A 13,527-nucleotide genomic window follows, 5' to 3' on the forward strand; every position below is an offset into this window, starting at 1 on the left:
ATGTACCTGGAGGAACATGATGTACCTGGAGGAACACGATGTACCTGGAGGAACATGATGTACCAGATTGGGAGGAACACGATGTACCTGGAGGAACATGATGTACCAGATTGAGAGCAACATGATGTACAAGATTGTGAGGAACACGATGTACCTGGAGGAACATGATGTACCAGATTGAGAGGAACATGATGTACCAGATTGTAAGGAACATGATGTACCAGATTGTAAGGCACACGATGTACCAGATTGTAAGGAACACGATGTACCAGATTGGGAGGAATACGATGTACCAGATTGTAAGGAACACGATGTACCAGATTGTAAGAAATACGATGTACCAGATTGTAAGGAACATGATGTACCAGATTGTAAGGAATACGATGTACCAGATTGGGAGGAATACGATGTACCAGATTGTAAGGAACATGATGTACCAGATTGTAAGGAACACGATGTACCAGATTGGGAGGAATACGATGTACCAGATTGTAAGGAACACGATGTACCAGATTGTAAGGCACACGATGTACCAGATTGTAAGGAACACGATGTACCAGATTGGGAGGAATACGATGTACCAGATTGTAAGGAACACGATGTACCAGATTGGGAGGAATACGATGTACCAGATTGTAAGGAACACGATGTACCAGATTGTAAGGAACACGATGTACCAGATTGTAAGGAACACGATGTACCAGATTGTAAGGAACACGATGTACCAGATTGTAAGGAACATGATGTACCAGATTGTAAGGAATACGATGTACCAGATTGTAAGGAATACGATGTACCAGATTGTAAGGAACACGATGTACCAGATTGTAAGGAATACGATGTACCAGATTGTAAGGCACACGATGTACCAGATTGTAAGGAACACGATGTACCAGATTGTAAGGAATACGATTTACCAGATTGTAAGGAACACGATGTACCAGATTGTAAGGAACACGATGTACCAGATTGTAAGGAACACGATGTACCAGATTGTAAGGAACACGATGTACCAGATTGTAAGGAACACGATGTACCTGGAGGAACATGATGTACCAGATTGAGAGGAACATGATGTACCAGATTGAGAGGAACAGGATGTACCAGATTGTAAGGAACATGATGTACCAGATTGTAAGGAACACGATGTACCAGATTGAGAGGAACACGATGTACCAGATTGTAAGGAACATGATGTACTAGATTGTAAGGAACATGATGTACCAGATTGAGAGGAACACGATGTACCAGATTGTAAGGCACACGATGTACCTGGAGGAACATGATGTACCAGATTGAGAGGAACATGATGTACCAGATTGGGAGGAACACGATGTACCAGATTGTAAGGAACATGATGTACCAGATTGTAAGGAACACGATGTACCAGATTGTAAGGAAGACGATGTACCAGATTGTAAGGAACACGATGTACCTGGAGGAACATGATGTACCAGATTGAGAGGAACATGATGTACCAGATTGAGAGGAACACGATGTACCAGATTGTAAGGAACATGATGTACCAGATTGTAAGGAACACGATGTACCAGATTGGGAGGAACACGATGTACCAGATTGTAAGGAACACGATGTACCTGGAGGAACATGATGTACCAGATTGAGAGGAACATGATGTACCAGATTGGGAGGAACACGATGTACCAGATTGTAAGGAACACGATGTACCAGATTGTAAGGAACATGATGTACCAGATTGTAAGGAACACGATGTACCAGATTGTAAGGAACACGATGTACCAGATTGTAAGGAACACGATGTACCAGATTGTAAGGAATACGATGTACCAGATTGTAAGGAACATGATGTAGCAGATTGGGAGGAACACGATGTACCAGATTGAGAGGAATACGATGTACCAGATTGTAAGGAACACGATGTACCAGATTGTAAGGAACACGATGTACCAGATTGTAAGGAACACGTTGTACCAGATTGGGAGGAATACGATGTACCAGATTGTAAGGAACACGATGTACCAGATTGTAAGGAACACGACGTACCAGATTGTAAGGAACACGATGTACCAGGGAGGAATACGATGTACCAGATTGTAAGGAACACGATGTACCATATTGTAAGGAACACGATGTACCAGATTGGGAGGAATACGATGTACCAGATTGTAAGGAATACGATGTACCAGATTGTAAGGAACACGATGTACCAGATTGTAAGGAACACGATGTACCAGATTGTAAGGAACACGATGTACCAGATTGTAAGGAACACGATGTACCAGATTGTGAGGAACATGATGTACCAGATTGGGAGGAATACGATGTACCAGATTGTAAGGAACACGATGTACCAGATTGAGAGGAACATGATGTACCAGATTGTAAGGAACACGATGTACCAGATTGTAAGGAACATGATGTACCAGATTGGGAGGAACACGATGTAGCAGATTGAGAGGAACATGATGTACCAGATTGTAAGGAACACGATGTACCAGATTGTAAGGAACATGATGTACCAGATTGAGAGGAACACGATGTAGCAGATTGAGAGGAACAAGATGTACCAGATTGGGAGGAACACGATATACCAGATTGGGAGGAGCACGTGTTCTCTCGGTCTGCTAAACAAAACACGTTCGATCTGCTCCTGTCGTTCTGGTACACAACGCTGCTGCCGTTCGGGTTCACCATACACCTGTCGTTCTGGTACAACATGCTCCTGTTGGTATGGTACACCATGTCCCTGTTGTTATGGTACACCATGGAACTGTTGTTATGGTACACCATGCCAATGTCGTTCTGGTACAACATGCTCCTGCTGGTATGGTACACCATGTCCCTGTTGTTATGGTACACCATGGAACTGTTGTTATGGTACACCATGGAACTGTTGTTATGGTACACCATGCCCCTGTTGTTATGGTACATCATGCCCCTGTTGTTATGGTACACCATGCCCCTGTTGTTATGGTACACCATGTCCCTGTTGTTATGGTACACCATGCCCCTGTTGTTATGGTACACCATGCCCCTGTTGTTATGGTAACACCATGAACAGGATGGTATGGTACATAGAGGCCCTGTTGTTATGGTACATCATGCCCCTGTTGTTATGGTACGCCATGCCCCTGTTGTTATGGTACACCATGTCCCTGTTGGTATGGTACATTGTGGCCCTGTTGTTATGGTACACCATGCCCCTGTTGTTATGGTACGTGATGCCCCTGTTGTTATGGTACGCCATGCCCCTGTTGTTATAGTACATCATGCCCCTGTTGTTATGGTACACCATGGAACTGTTGTTATGGTACACCATGCAAATGTCGTTCTGGTACAACATGCTCCTGTTGGTATGGTACACCATGTCCCTGTTGTTATGGTACGCCATGTCCCTGTTGTTATGGTACACCATGCCCCAGTTGTTATGGTACACCATGCCCATGTTGTTATGGTACGTCATGCCCCTGTTGTTATGGTACACCGTGCTCCTTTAGTCTGGTACACCATGCCCCAGTTGTTATGGTACACCATGCCCATGTTGTTATGGTACACCATGGCCCCGTTGTTATGGTACACCATGCCCCTGTTGTTATGGTACGTCATGCCCCATTGTTATGGTACACCATGCCCCTGTTGTTATGGTACATCATGCCCCTGTTGTTATTGGATGTCATGCCCCTGTTGTTATGGTACACCATGTCCCTGTTGTTATGGTACACCATGCCTCTGTTGTTATGGTACACCATGTCCCTGTTGTTATGGTACACCATGCCCCTGTTGTTATGGTACACCATGTCCCTGTTGTTATGGTACACCATGGCCCCGTTATTATGGTACACCATGTCCCTTTTGGTATGGTACATTGTGGCCCTGTTGCTATGGTACATCATGCCCCTGTTGTTATGGTACGCCATGCCCCTGTTGTTATGGTACACCATGTCCCTGTTGGTATGGTACATTGTGGCCCTGTTGTTATGGTACACCATGCCCCTGTTGTTATGGTACGTGATGCCCCTGTTGTTATGGTACGCCATGCCCCTGTTGTTATGGTACACCATGTCCCTGTTGGTATGGTACATTGTGGCCCTGTTGCTATGGTACACCATGCCCCTGTTGTTATGGTACACCATGTCCCTGTTGGTATGGTACATTGTGGCCCTGTTGCTATGGTACATCAGGATCCTTCAATCTGTTACACCGCGTTAATTAAGTAATAGAAAACGATAATTAAACAATTATTATTTAACTTATCCTTATTTGTCATTTCTCTCCTGATACATATCAAATGTTACCAATTTTCATAAATATTATATATTCTATCCGGAGATTCATCATCACATACCATTTTATCGGACAGTTTTAGTAGGAATGTTAGATGTCCCAAAAATCTAAGGATAATTTAATCTAAACCTAAGTGAATATGTTGATCAAGATTCACTGACATTTTTATTTCGTTTTCGGGAATATTTCACATCGACACTGTAAATGTAAATGTGCAAATGAGAGTTGTCAGAAAATATACCATATATAGGACCCGGCGGAAGCGGATGAACAGATATGTAAAATAAATAAATAAATAAATAAATAGAAATGGCTTTCACACTGCGTCGGCAATAAGGCATCGATACACTCTTCACTAAATAAATGACGAATACAGGCGAGATTTACATTTCTTGTAACACGTGGCTGTTTATGATTAAGTGATTCCACTGTATGTCAAGTTATGACTATCTTTATCATTACACAAATACATAGCAAAGTGCATAATTATGTTTTGAATATTAAATTCTTTTGTTCTTTGAACAATAAATGCATAATGCAAATTGAGGCAGCGTTTATCAGAATGTTTAAAATAATTTTCATGTCAGTTATTCCTATAAATTTCCAATCTTATCTACAGTATTCAAATGTTCGTCAATTATATTTCGCCGTTATCATTCATCAGTCAGTTTAAGGAACATTAGAGAAGGTTGTATTTGGAGATAGCTGTGTGTGATAGGCTGATAATAACACATCCAGTTAAATTACATATATTGATATTAAAGTTTTAATATCGTCTAAAATACCGTGTAATGTAGTACTCAATTTTACGACCCGAAGTGGCGACTGTTAAAGTAATGAAAGCAATAAAAGCGGTTTCTTTTTTATATCTTGTGTGAGGTACCAGCTCACTATTCCTGTTTCAGAGGACTTAGATTCTGTGTATTATTGTCGACTGAATTGCCCAATCAAGCCTTCATGATCGTCATTTTAACTCCTACTACTATTAAATGAGTGTGACAATTGTGGTTTCAGAAATGCACTTTATGTAACGTGGAGCTGCAGGTCTCAGTAGATACATCGCTCCTTTCTTAGACAGGAAAATAACATAATATCATTTGTTTCACATTTCACACCACAATATTTTAATGAAATTCTTAGCCAGTTTTCGTGTAATAAGAAATTCCTGTTTATACCCGGGGCTTCGATGACGTCACAGGATTAAATGATATGGGATGATTAATGATGTAAATAAACGTTGTGATGTTACGTATTTATTACTTTGTCCTTCCCTACCTAGTCTCTATCGCTGCTAGTCTCTGCGTTTGAACCGTACTAAGGGTGAATGACATTGTGGCAATTGTCGCCTTTCTCGTGTCATGACGACAAGAGTTTCACTGACCTCGCCATCTGATCTGATCTATGGCGATAAACTTTTCCGTTGTTTTTTTTTTTATCTGTTCTTACAACATAAGGAACATTTTTCCTGTTACAAACTTGCTTCGCCACCAACTGTGTTTAAGGCTTGTTTCCACTCTCTCGACTTCCGCGGTAGATGTCTACTTCTGATGGGGAAAAACTTGTTCTCTTTCATCGTAAGCGTGCATTGTCGTTTCGTTGAGAATGGATAATACCTTCGTTTGACATAAATGGCAGTTGTCGTCGCGGAGAAAAAATTCGTACTCTTCAGTAACACTTAATGCCACTGTTATTTTTAATCGTATCTGCCCTTGTGTCGATTTGATAAACACGTCGATGTTTTGTTTTTATCATATTTTCGTTCTGTTGGTAATCATTCATGTCTCTTGGCAGCATCATCGTTATCACTAATGTTAAGGAAGATCGGTAAAACCTTATTTAGGACACCTGGATCCCCAAAATATGGTGTCGCTGTTGATCGATTTTCACAATTTTCTTGCAAGACGTCGTCAACCGGCGAACAAACTCGTAACGCAGGGTTTACACAGATGCAGGTTGATGGAAATTATAAGGAGGTTTAGGTCGTTAGAGTGATCTCATTGAGGAATATTCTCTGAAGCTGGATATGTTTGATGCTCATTTGCTTGTTAGTTCCGTTGTTGTATACCTCTTTAATATTTGAGAACGTGGCATTACGGACCAAGGTTTACATGGCGGATGCCGTCGATGAAGCAGAAGACGCCTACACTTTCGGAACACATGGTCTTTTTCACCTTGTACTTTTCATGAGTATCCGTGTAAATCTTTTTTTGTTCATATATTATCATAGTTTTATTGAATTTGAGTTTGGATTATGATTGTGTAAGTATGATGGAATTGTCTTACATTATTTTCTACATCTTAGGTGCTTACATAATTATGGATTTTATACAATATACCGTATATTTTATACAATGTACTGTGGCTCTTATACATACATTGTACTGTCGATTTTGTACATTGTACTGTCGATTTTGTACATTGTACTGTCGATTTTATACATTGTACTGTCGATTTCATACATTGTACTGTGAATTTCATACATTGTGCTGTGAATTTTATACATTGTACTGTCGATTTTATACATTGTACTGTCGATTTTATACACATATTGTACTGTCGATTTTATACATTGTACTGTCGATTTTATACATTGTACTGTGTATTTTATACATTGTACTGTCGATTTTATACATTGTACTGTGTATTTTATACATTGTACTGTCGATTTTATACATTGTACTGTCGATTTTGTACATTGTACTGTCGATTTTATACATTGTACTGTGTATTTTATACATTGTACTGTCGATTTTATACATTGTACTGTAGATTTTACTGTCGATTTTATACATTGTACTGTCGATTTTATACATTGTACTGTGTATTTTATACATTGTACTGTCGATTTTATACATTGTACTGTGTATTTTATACATTGTACTGTCGATTTCATACACTGTACTGTCGATTTTATACATACATTGTACTGTCGACTTCATACATTGTACTGTCAATTTCATACACTGTACTGTCGATTTCATACATTGTACTGTGAATTTCATACATTGTGCTGTGAATTTTATACATTGTACTGTCGATTTTCTACATTGTACTGTCGAATTTATACATTGTACTGTCGATTTTATACATTGTACTGTCGATTTTATACATTGTACTGTGTTTTTTATACATTGTTCTGTCAATTTTACACGTTGTACTGTCGATTTCATACATTGTATTGTCGATTTTGTACATTGTACTGTCGATTTTGTACATTGTACTGTCGATTTTATACATTGTACTGTCGATTTTATACATCCATTGTACTGTCGATTTTATACATTGTACTGTCGATTTTATACATTGTACTGTGTATTTTATACATTGTACTGTCGATTTTAGACATTGTACTATCGATTTTAGACATTGTACTGTCGATTTCATACACTGTACTGTCGATTTCATACACTGTACTGTGGATTTATACATACATTGTACTGTCAATTTCATACATTGTACTGTCAATTTCATACACTGTACTGTCAATTTCATACACTGTACTGTCGATTTCATACATTGTACTGTGTTTTTTATACATTGTTCTGTCAATTTTACACATTGTACTGTCGATTTCATACATTGTACTGTCGATTTTATACATTGTACTGTCGATTTTACTGTCGATTTTATACATTGTACTGTCGATTTTATACATTGTACTGTGTATTTTATACATTGTACTGTCGATTTTATACATTGTACTGTGTATTTTATACATTGTACTGTCGATTTCATACACTGTACTGTCGATTTTATACATACATTGTACTGTCGACTTCATACATTGTACTGTCAATTTCATACACTGTACTGTCGATTTCATACATTGTACTGTGAATTTCATACATTGTGCTGTGAATTTTATACATTGTACTGTCGATTTTCTACATTGTACTGTCGAATTTATACATTGTACTGTCGATTTTATACATTGTACTGTCGATTTTGTACATTGTACTGTCGATTTTATACATTGTACTGTCGATTTTATACATCCATTGTACTGTCGATTTTATACATTGTACTGTCGATTTTATACATTGTACTGTGTATTTTATACATTGTACTGTCGATTTTAGACATTGTACTGTCGATTTCATACACTGTACTGTCGATTTCATACACTGTACTGTGGATTTATACATACATTGTACTGTCAATTTCATACATTGTACTGTCAATTTCATACACTGTACTGTCGATTTCATACATTGTACTGTGTTTTTTATACATTGTTCTGTCAATTTTACACATTGTACTGTCGATTTCATACATTGTATTGTCGATTTTGTACATTGTACTGTCGATTTTGTACATTGTACTGTCGATTTTGTACATTGTACTGTCGATTTTATACATACATTGTACTGTCGATTTTATACATCCATTGTACTGTCGATTTTATACATTGTACTGTGTATTTTATACATTGTACTGTCGATTTTAGACATTGTACTGTCGATTTTAGACATTGTACTGTCGATTTCATACACTGTACTGTCGATTTCATACACTGTACTGTGGATTTATACATACATTGTACTGTCAATTTCATACATTGTACTGTCAATTTCATACATTGTACTGTCAATTTCATACACTGTACTGTCGATTTCATACATTGTACTGTGTTTTTTATACATTGTTCTGTCAATTTTACACATTGTACTGTCGATTTCATACATTGTATTGTCGATTTTGTACATTGTACTGTCGATTTTAGACATTGCACTGTCGATTTTATACATACATTGTACTGTCGATTTTAGACATTGTACTGTCGATTTCATACATTGTACTGTCAATTTTATACATTGTACTGTGAATTTCATACATTGTGCTGTGAATTTTATACATTGTACTGTCGATTTTCTACATTGTACCGTATATTTTATACATTGTACTGTCGATTTTCTACATTGTACTGTCGATTTTCTACATTGTACTGTCGATTTTCTACATTGTACTGTGTATTTTATACATTGTACTGTGTATATTATACATTGTGCTGTGTATATTATACATTGTGCTGTGTATTTTATACATTGTACTGTAGATTTTATACATTGTACTGTCGATTTTATACATTGTACTGTGTATTTTATACATTGTACTGTCGATTTTCTACATTGTACTGTCGATTTTCTACATTGTACTGTCGATTTTATACATACATTGTACTGTCGACTTCATACATTGTACTGTCAATTTCATACACTGTACTGTCGATTTCATACATTGTACTGTGAATTTCATACATTGTGCTGTGAATTTTATACATTGTACTGTCGATTTTCTACATTGTACTGTCGAATTTATACATTGTACTGTCGATTTTATACATTGTACTGTCGATTTTATACATTGTACTGTGTATTTTATACATTGTACTGTAGATTTTATACATTGTACTGTCGATTTTATACATTGTACTGTGTATTTTATACATTGTACTGTAGATTTTATACATTGTACTGTGTATTTTATACATTGTACTGTCGATTTTATACATTGTACTGTGTATTTTATACATTGTACTGTCGATTTCATACACTGTACTGTCGATTTTATACATACATTGTACTGTAGATTTTATACATTGTACTGTCGATTTTATACATTGTACTGTGTATTTTATACATTGTACTGTCGATTTTAGACATTGTACTATCGATTTTAGACATTGTACTGTCGATTTCATACACTGTACTGTCGATTTCATACACTGTACTGTGGATTTATACATACATTGTACTGTCAATTTCATACATTGTACTGTCAATTTCATACACTGTACTGTCAATTTCATACACTGTACTGTCGATTTCATACATTGTACTGTGTTTTTTATACATTGTTCTGTCAATTTTACACATTGTACTGTCGATTTCATACATTGTACTGTCGATTTTATACATTGTACTGTCGATTTTACTGTCGATTTTATACATTGTACTGTCGATTTTATACATTGTACTGTGTATTTTATACATTGTACTGTCGATTTTATACATTGTACTGTGTATTTTATACATTGTACTGTCGATTTCATACACTGTACTGTCGATTTTATACATACATTGTACTGTCGACTTCATACATTGTACTGTCAATTTCATACACTGTACTGTCGATTTCATACATTGTACTGTGAATTTCATACATTGTGCTGTGAATTTTATACATTGTACTGTCGATTTTCTACATTGTACCGTATATTTTATACATTGTACTGTCGATTTTATACATTGTACTGTCGATTTTATACATTGTACTGTGTTTTTTATACATTGTTATGTCAATTTTACACATTGTACTGTCGATTTCATACATTGTATTGTCGATTTTGTACATTGTACTGTCGATTTTGTACATTGTACTGTCGATTTTGTACATTGTACTGTCGATTTTATACATTGTACTGTCGATTTTATACATCCATTGTACTGTCGATTTTATACATTGTACTGTCGATTTTATACATTGTGCTGTGTATTTTATACATTGTACTGTCGATTTTAGACATTGTACTGTCGATTTCATACACTGTACTGTCGATTTCATACACTGTACTGTGGATTTATACATACATTGTACTGTCAATTTCATACATTGTACTGTCAATTTCATACACTGTACTGTCGATTTCATACATTGTACTGTGTTTTTTATACATTGTTCTGTCAATTTTACACATTGTACTGTCGATTTCATACATTGTATTGTCGATTTTGTACATTGTACTGTCGATTTTGTACATTGTACTGTCGATTTTGTACATTGTACTGTCGATTTTATACATACATTGTACTGTCGATTTTATACATCCATTGTACTGTCGATTTTATACATTGTACTGTGTATTTTATACATTGTACTGTCGATTTTAGACATTGTACTGTCGATTTTAGACATTGTACTGTCGATTTCATACACTGTACTGTCGATTTCATACACTGTACTGTGGATTTATACATACATTGTACTGTCTATTTCATACATTGTACTGTCAATTTCATACACTGTACTGTCGATTTCATACATTGTACTGTGTTTTTTATACATTGTTCTGTCAATTTTACACATTGTACTGTCGATTTCATACATTGTATTGTCGATTTTGTACATTGTACTGTCGATTTTAGACATTGCACTGTCGATTTTATACATACATTGTACTGTCGATTTTAGACATTGTACTGTCGATTTCATACATTGTACTGTCAATTTTATACATTGTACTGTGAACTTCATACATTGTGCTGTGAATTTTATACATTGTACTGTCGATTTTCTACATTGTACCGTATATTTTATACATTGTACTGTCGATTTTCTACATTGTACTGTCGATTTTCTACATTGTACTGTCGATTTTCTACATTGTACTGTGTATTTTATACATTGTACTGTGTATATTATACATTGTGCTGTGTATATTATACATTGTGCTGTGTATTTTATACATTGTACTGTAGATTTTATACATTGTACTGTCGATTTTATACATTGTACTGTGTATTTTATACATTGTACTGTCGATTTTCTACATTTTACTGTCGATTTTCTACATTGTACTGTCGATTTTATACATTGTACTGTCGATTTTATACATTGTACTGTGTATATTATACATTGTACTGTGTATTTTATACATTGTACTGTAGATTTTATACATTGTACTGTCGATTTTATACATTGTACTGTGTATATTATACATTGTACTGTGTATTTTATACATTGTACTGTAGATTTTATACATTGTACTGTCGATTTTCTACATTGTACTGTGTATTTTATACATTGTACTGTGTATTTTATACATTGTACTGTCGATTTTCTACATTGTACTGTGTATTTTATACATTGTACTGTGTATTTTATACATTGTACTGTGTATTTTATACATTGTACTGTGTATATTATACATTGTACTGTGTATATTATACATTGTACTGTGTATATTATACATTGTACTGTAGATTTTATACATTGTACTGTCGATTTTGTACATACATTATACATTGTACTCTCACATTTAAACATCGTGCTATCGCACTTATACATTGTACTTTCGCCTCTATACAGTTTACTTTTTCAGTATCGCTTATATACATTGTACCTGTTTACATTGTACATTTCTCTTTTGTTTTTAGACTTTATAGTTATAATATACATTTAAGGTACATGGTACTTATGTAATCGCAAGAGAAAATCTATACGTGTATCTTATTAATAAAAATGATGTTTATTCGTAAATTAATGATACATTCATTTTTGACAAAATGTAAATTGTTTTATTTTACGTTGTGTTTCATGAATACAGTTGTATTTAGTAAATGGCAGATAAGGAAAACGACTATGTTTCCTCAGAACTGTTAGATAGATGCACATCTTTGTGTCATTTTTACATCACACTCCTTTTAAAAGTCACATTTCCAAATATTCAGACCTTGGGAACAACTTCAAGAATTTTACATTATATATAACCCTCTTCCCTCCAAGATCCAGAGCCTTTCTCCCTCCGCAATCTCGGCCCTCCGTCCTGCTACCTCTAAGATCCCTTACCCACCGTCCTTCTCCCTTCAATCTAAGATCCCGTACCCTCTGTCCTTTTGCCTCGAAGATCCCGGACATCCGTCTTCCTCCCTCTGAGATTCCGAATCCGCCGTCCTCCTCCCTGTAAAATCCCGAACCTTCCGTTCTCTTCTTATTTGAGATCCCGACCCCGCCCGTCCCCCGTCCTCTTCTCTGTAAGATTAAGAACCTCTGCTCTCTTTCCTCTAAGATCTCGAACCCCCTGTCCGCCGCCCTTTATGATTCCGAACCTTCCATCCTCCTCTTTCTATGACCCAGAACCAGGTGTCGCCTTGCAGGGTACCATGTGTTACAAAGCCGGTTTAGCTAAATATATTAGTCTATTTTACTTTCACGGTTACTATATTTCTTATTTATTATCAGCCTAAATATTGATGGACTGTAAAATAAATTACCCGGTTTTTATTATCGAACCCATTAATGAAAAACAGGAAATATATTTTTCTTTATTTCTTTGTATGTCACATATAAAACACTAAAACTGCTTTTTACATGGTCAACTTACACGAACTGTTTTCTTACTACCTTTAAGATAGAGATTGAACTGATCGGCAATCTTCTGAGAATATCAACACAAGTCTGACCTCAGTGTTGCTCGCCTAAACAAAACCAATCATTATAAATCTACTCTCACTAGAACCTGCTGTTGGTTTAAATTAATAT

The 13,527-nt window shown here is 36.0% G+C and overlaps 1 protein-coding gene across 1 annotated transcript; it reads left to right on the top strand.

Moving 5' to 3' along the window:
* On the top strand, positions 1–2,341 carry LOC132553951 (uncharacterized). The gene is made up of 5 exons (XM_060218246.1): positions 1–40; positions 201–1,019; positions 1,319–1,417; positions 1,645–1,853; positions 2,105–2,341. Exons 1-5 carry the CDS (start codon positions 1–3, stop codon positions 2,339–2,341), a joined length of 1,404 nt encoding a protein of 467 aa, XP_060074229.1.
* Positions 2,342–13,527: the final 11,186 nt, after the last annotated feature.

The sequence above is a fragment of the Ylistrum balloti genome, unplaced genomic scaffold (genome assembly GCF_031769215.1).
Source record: "Ylistrum balloti isolate Yb309-2 unplaced genomic scaffold, AGI_CSIRO_Ybal_v1 Utg370368, whole genome shotgun sequence".
Classification (NCBI taxonomy): Eukaryota; Metazoa; Mollusca; class Bivalvia; order Pectinida; family Pectinidae; genus Ylistrum; species Ylistrum balloti.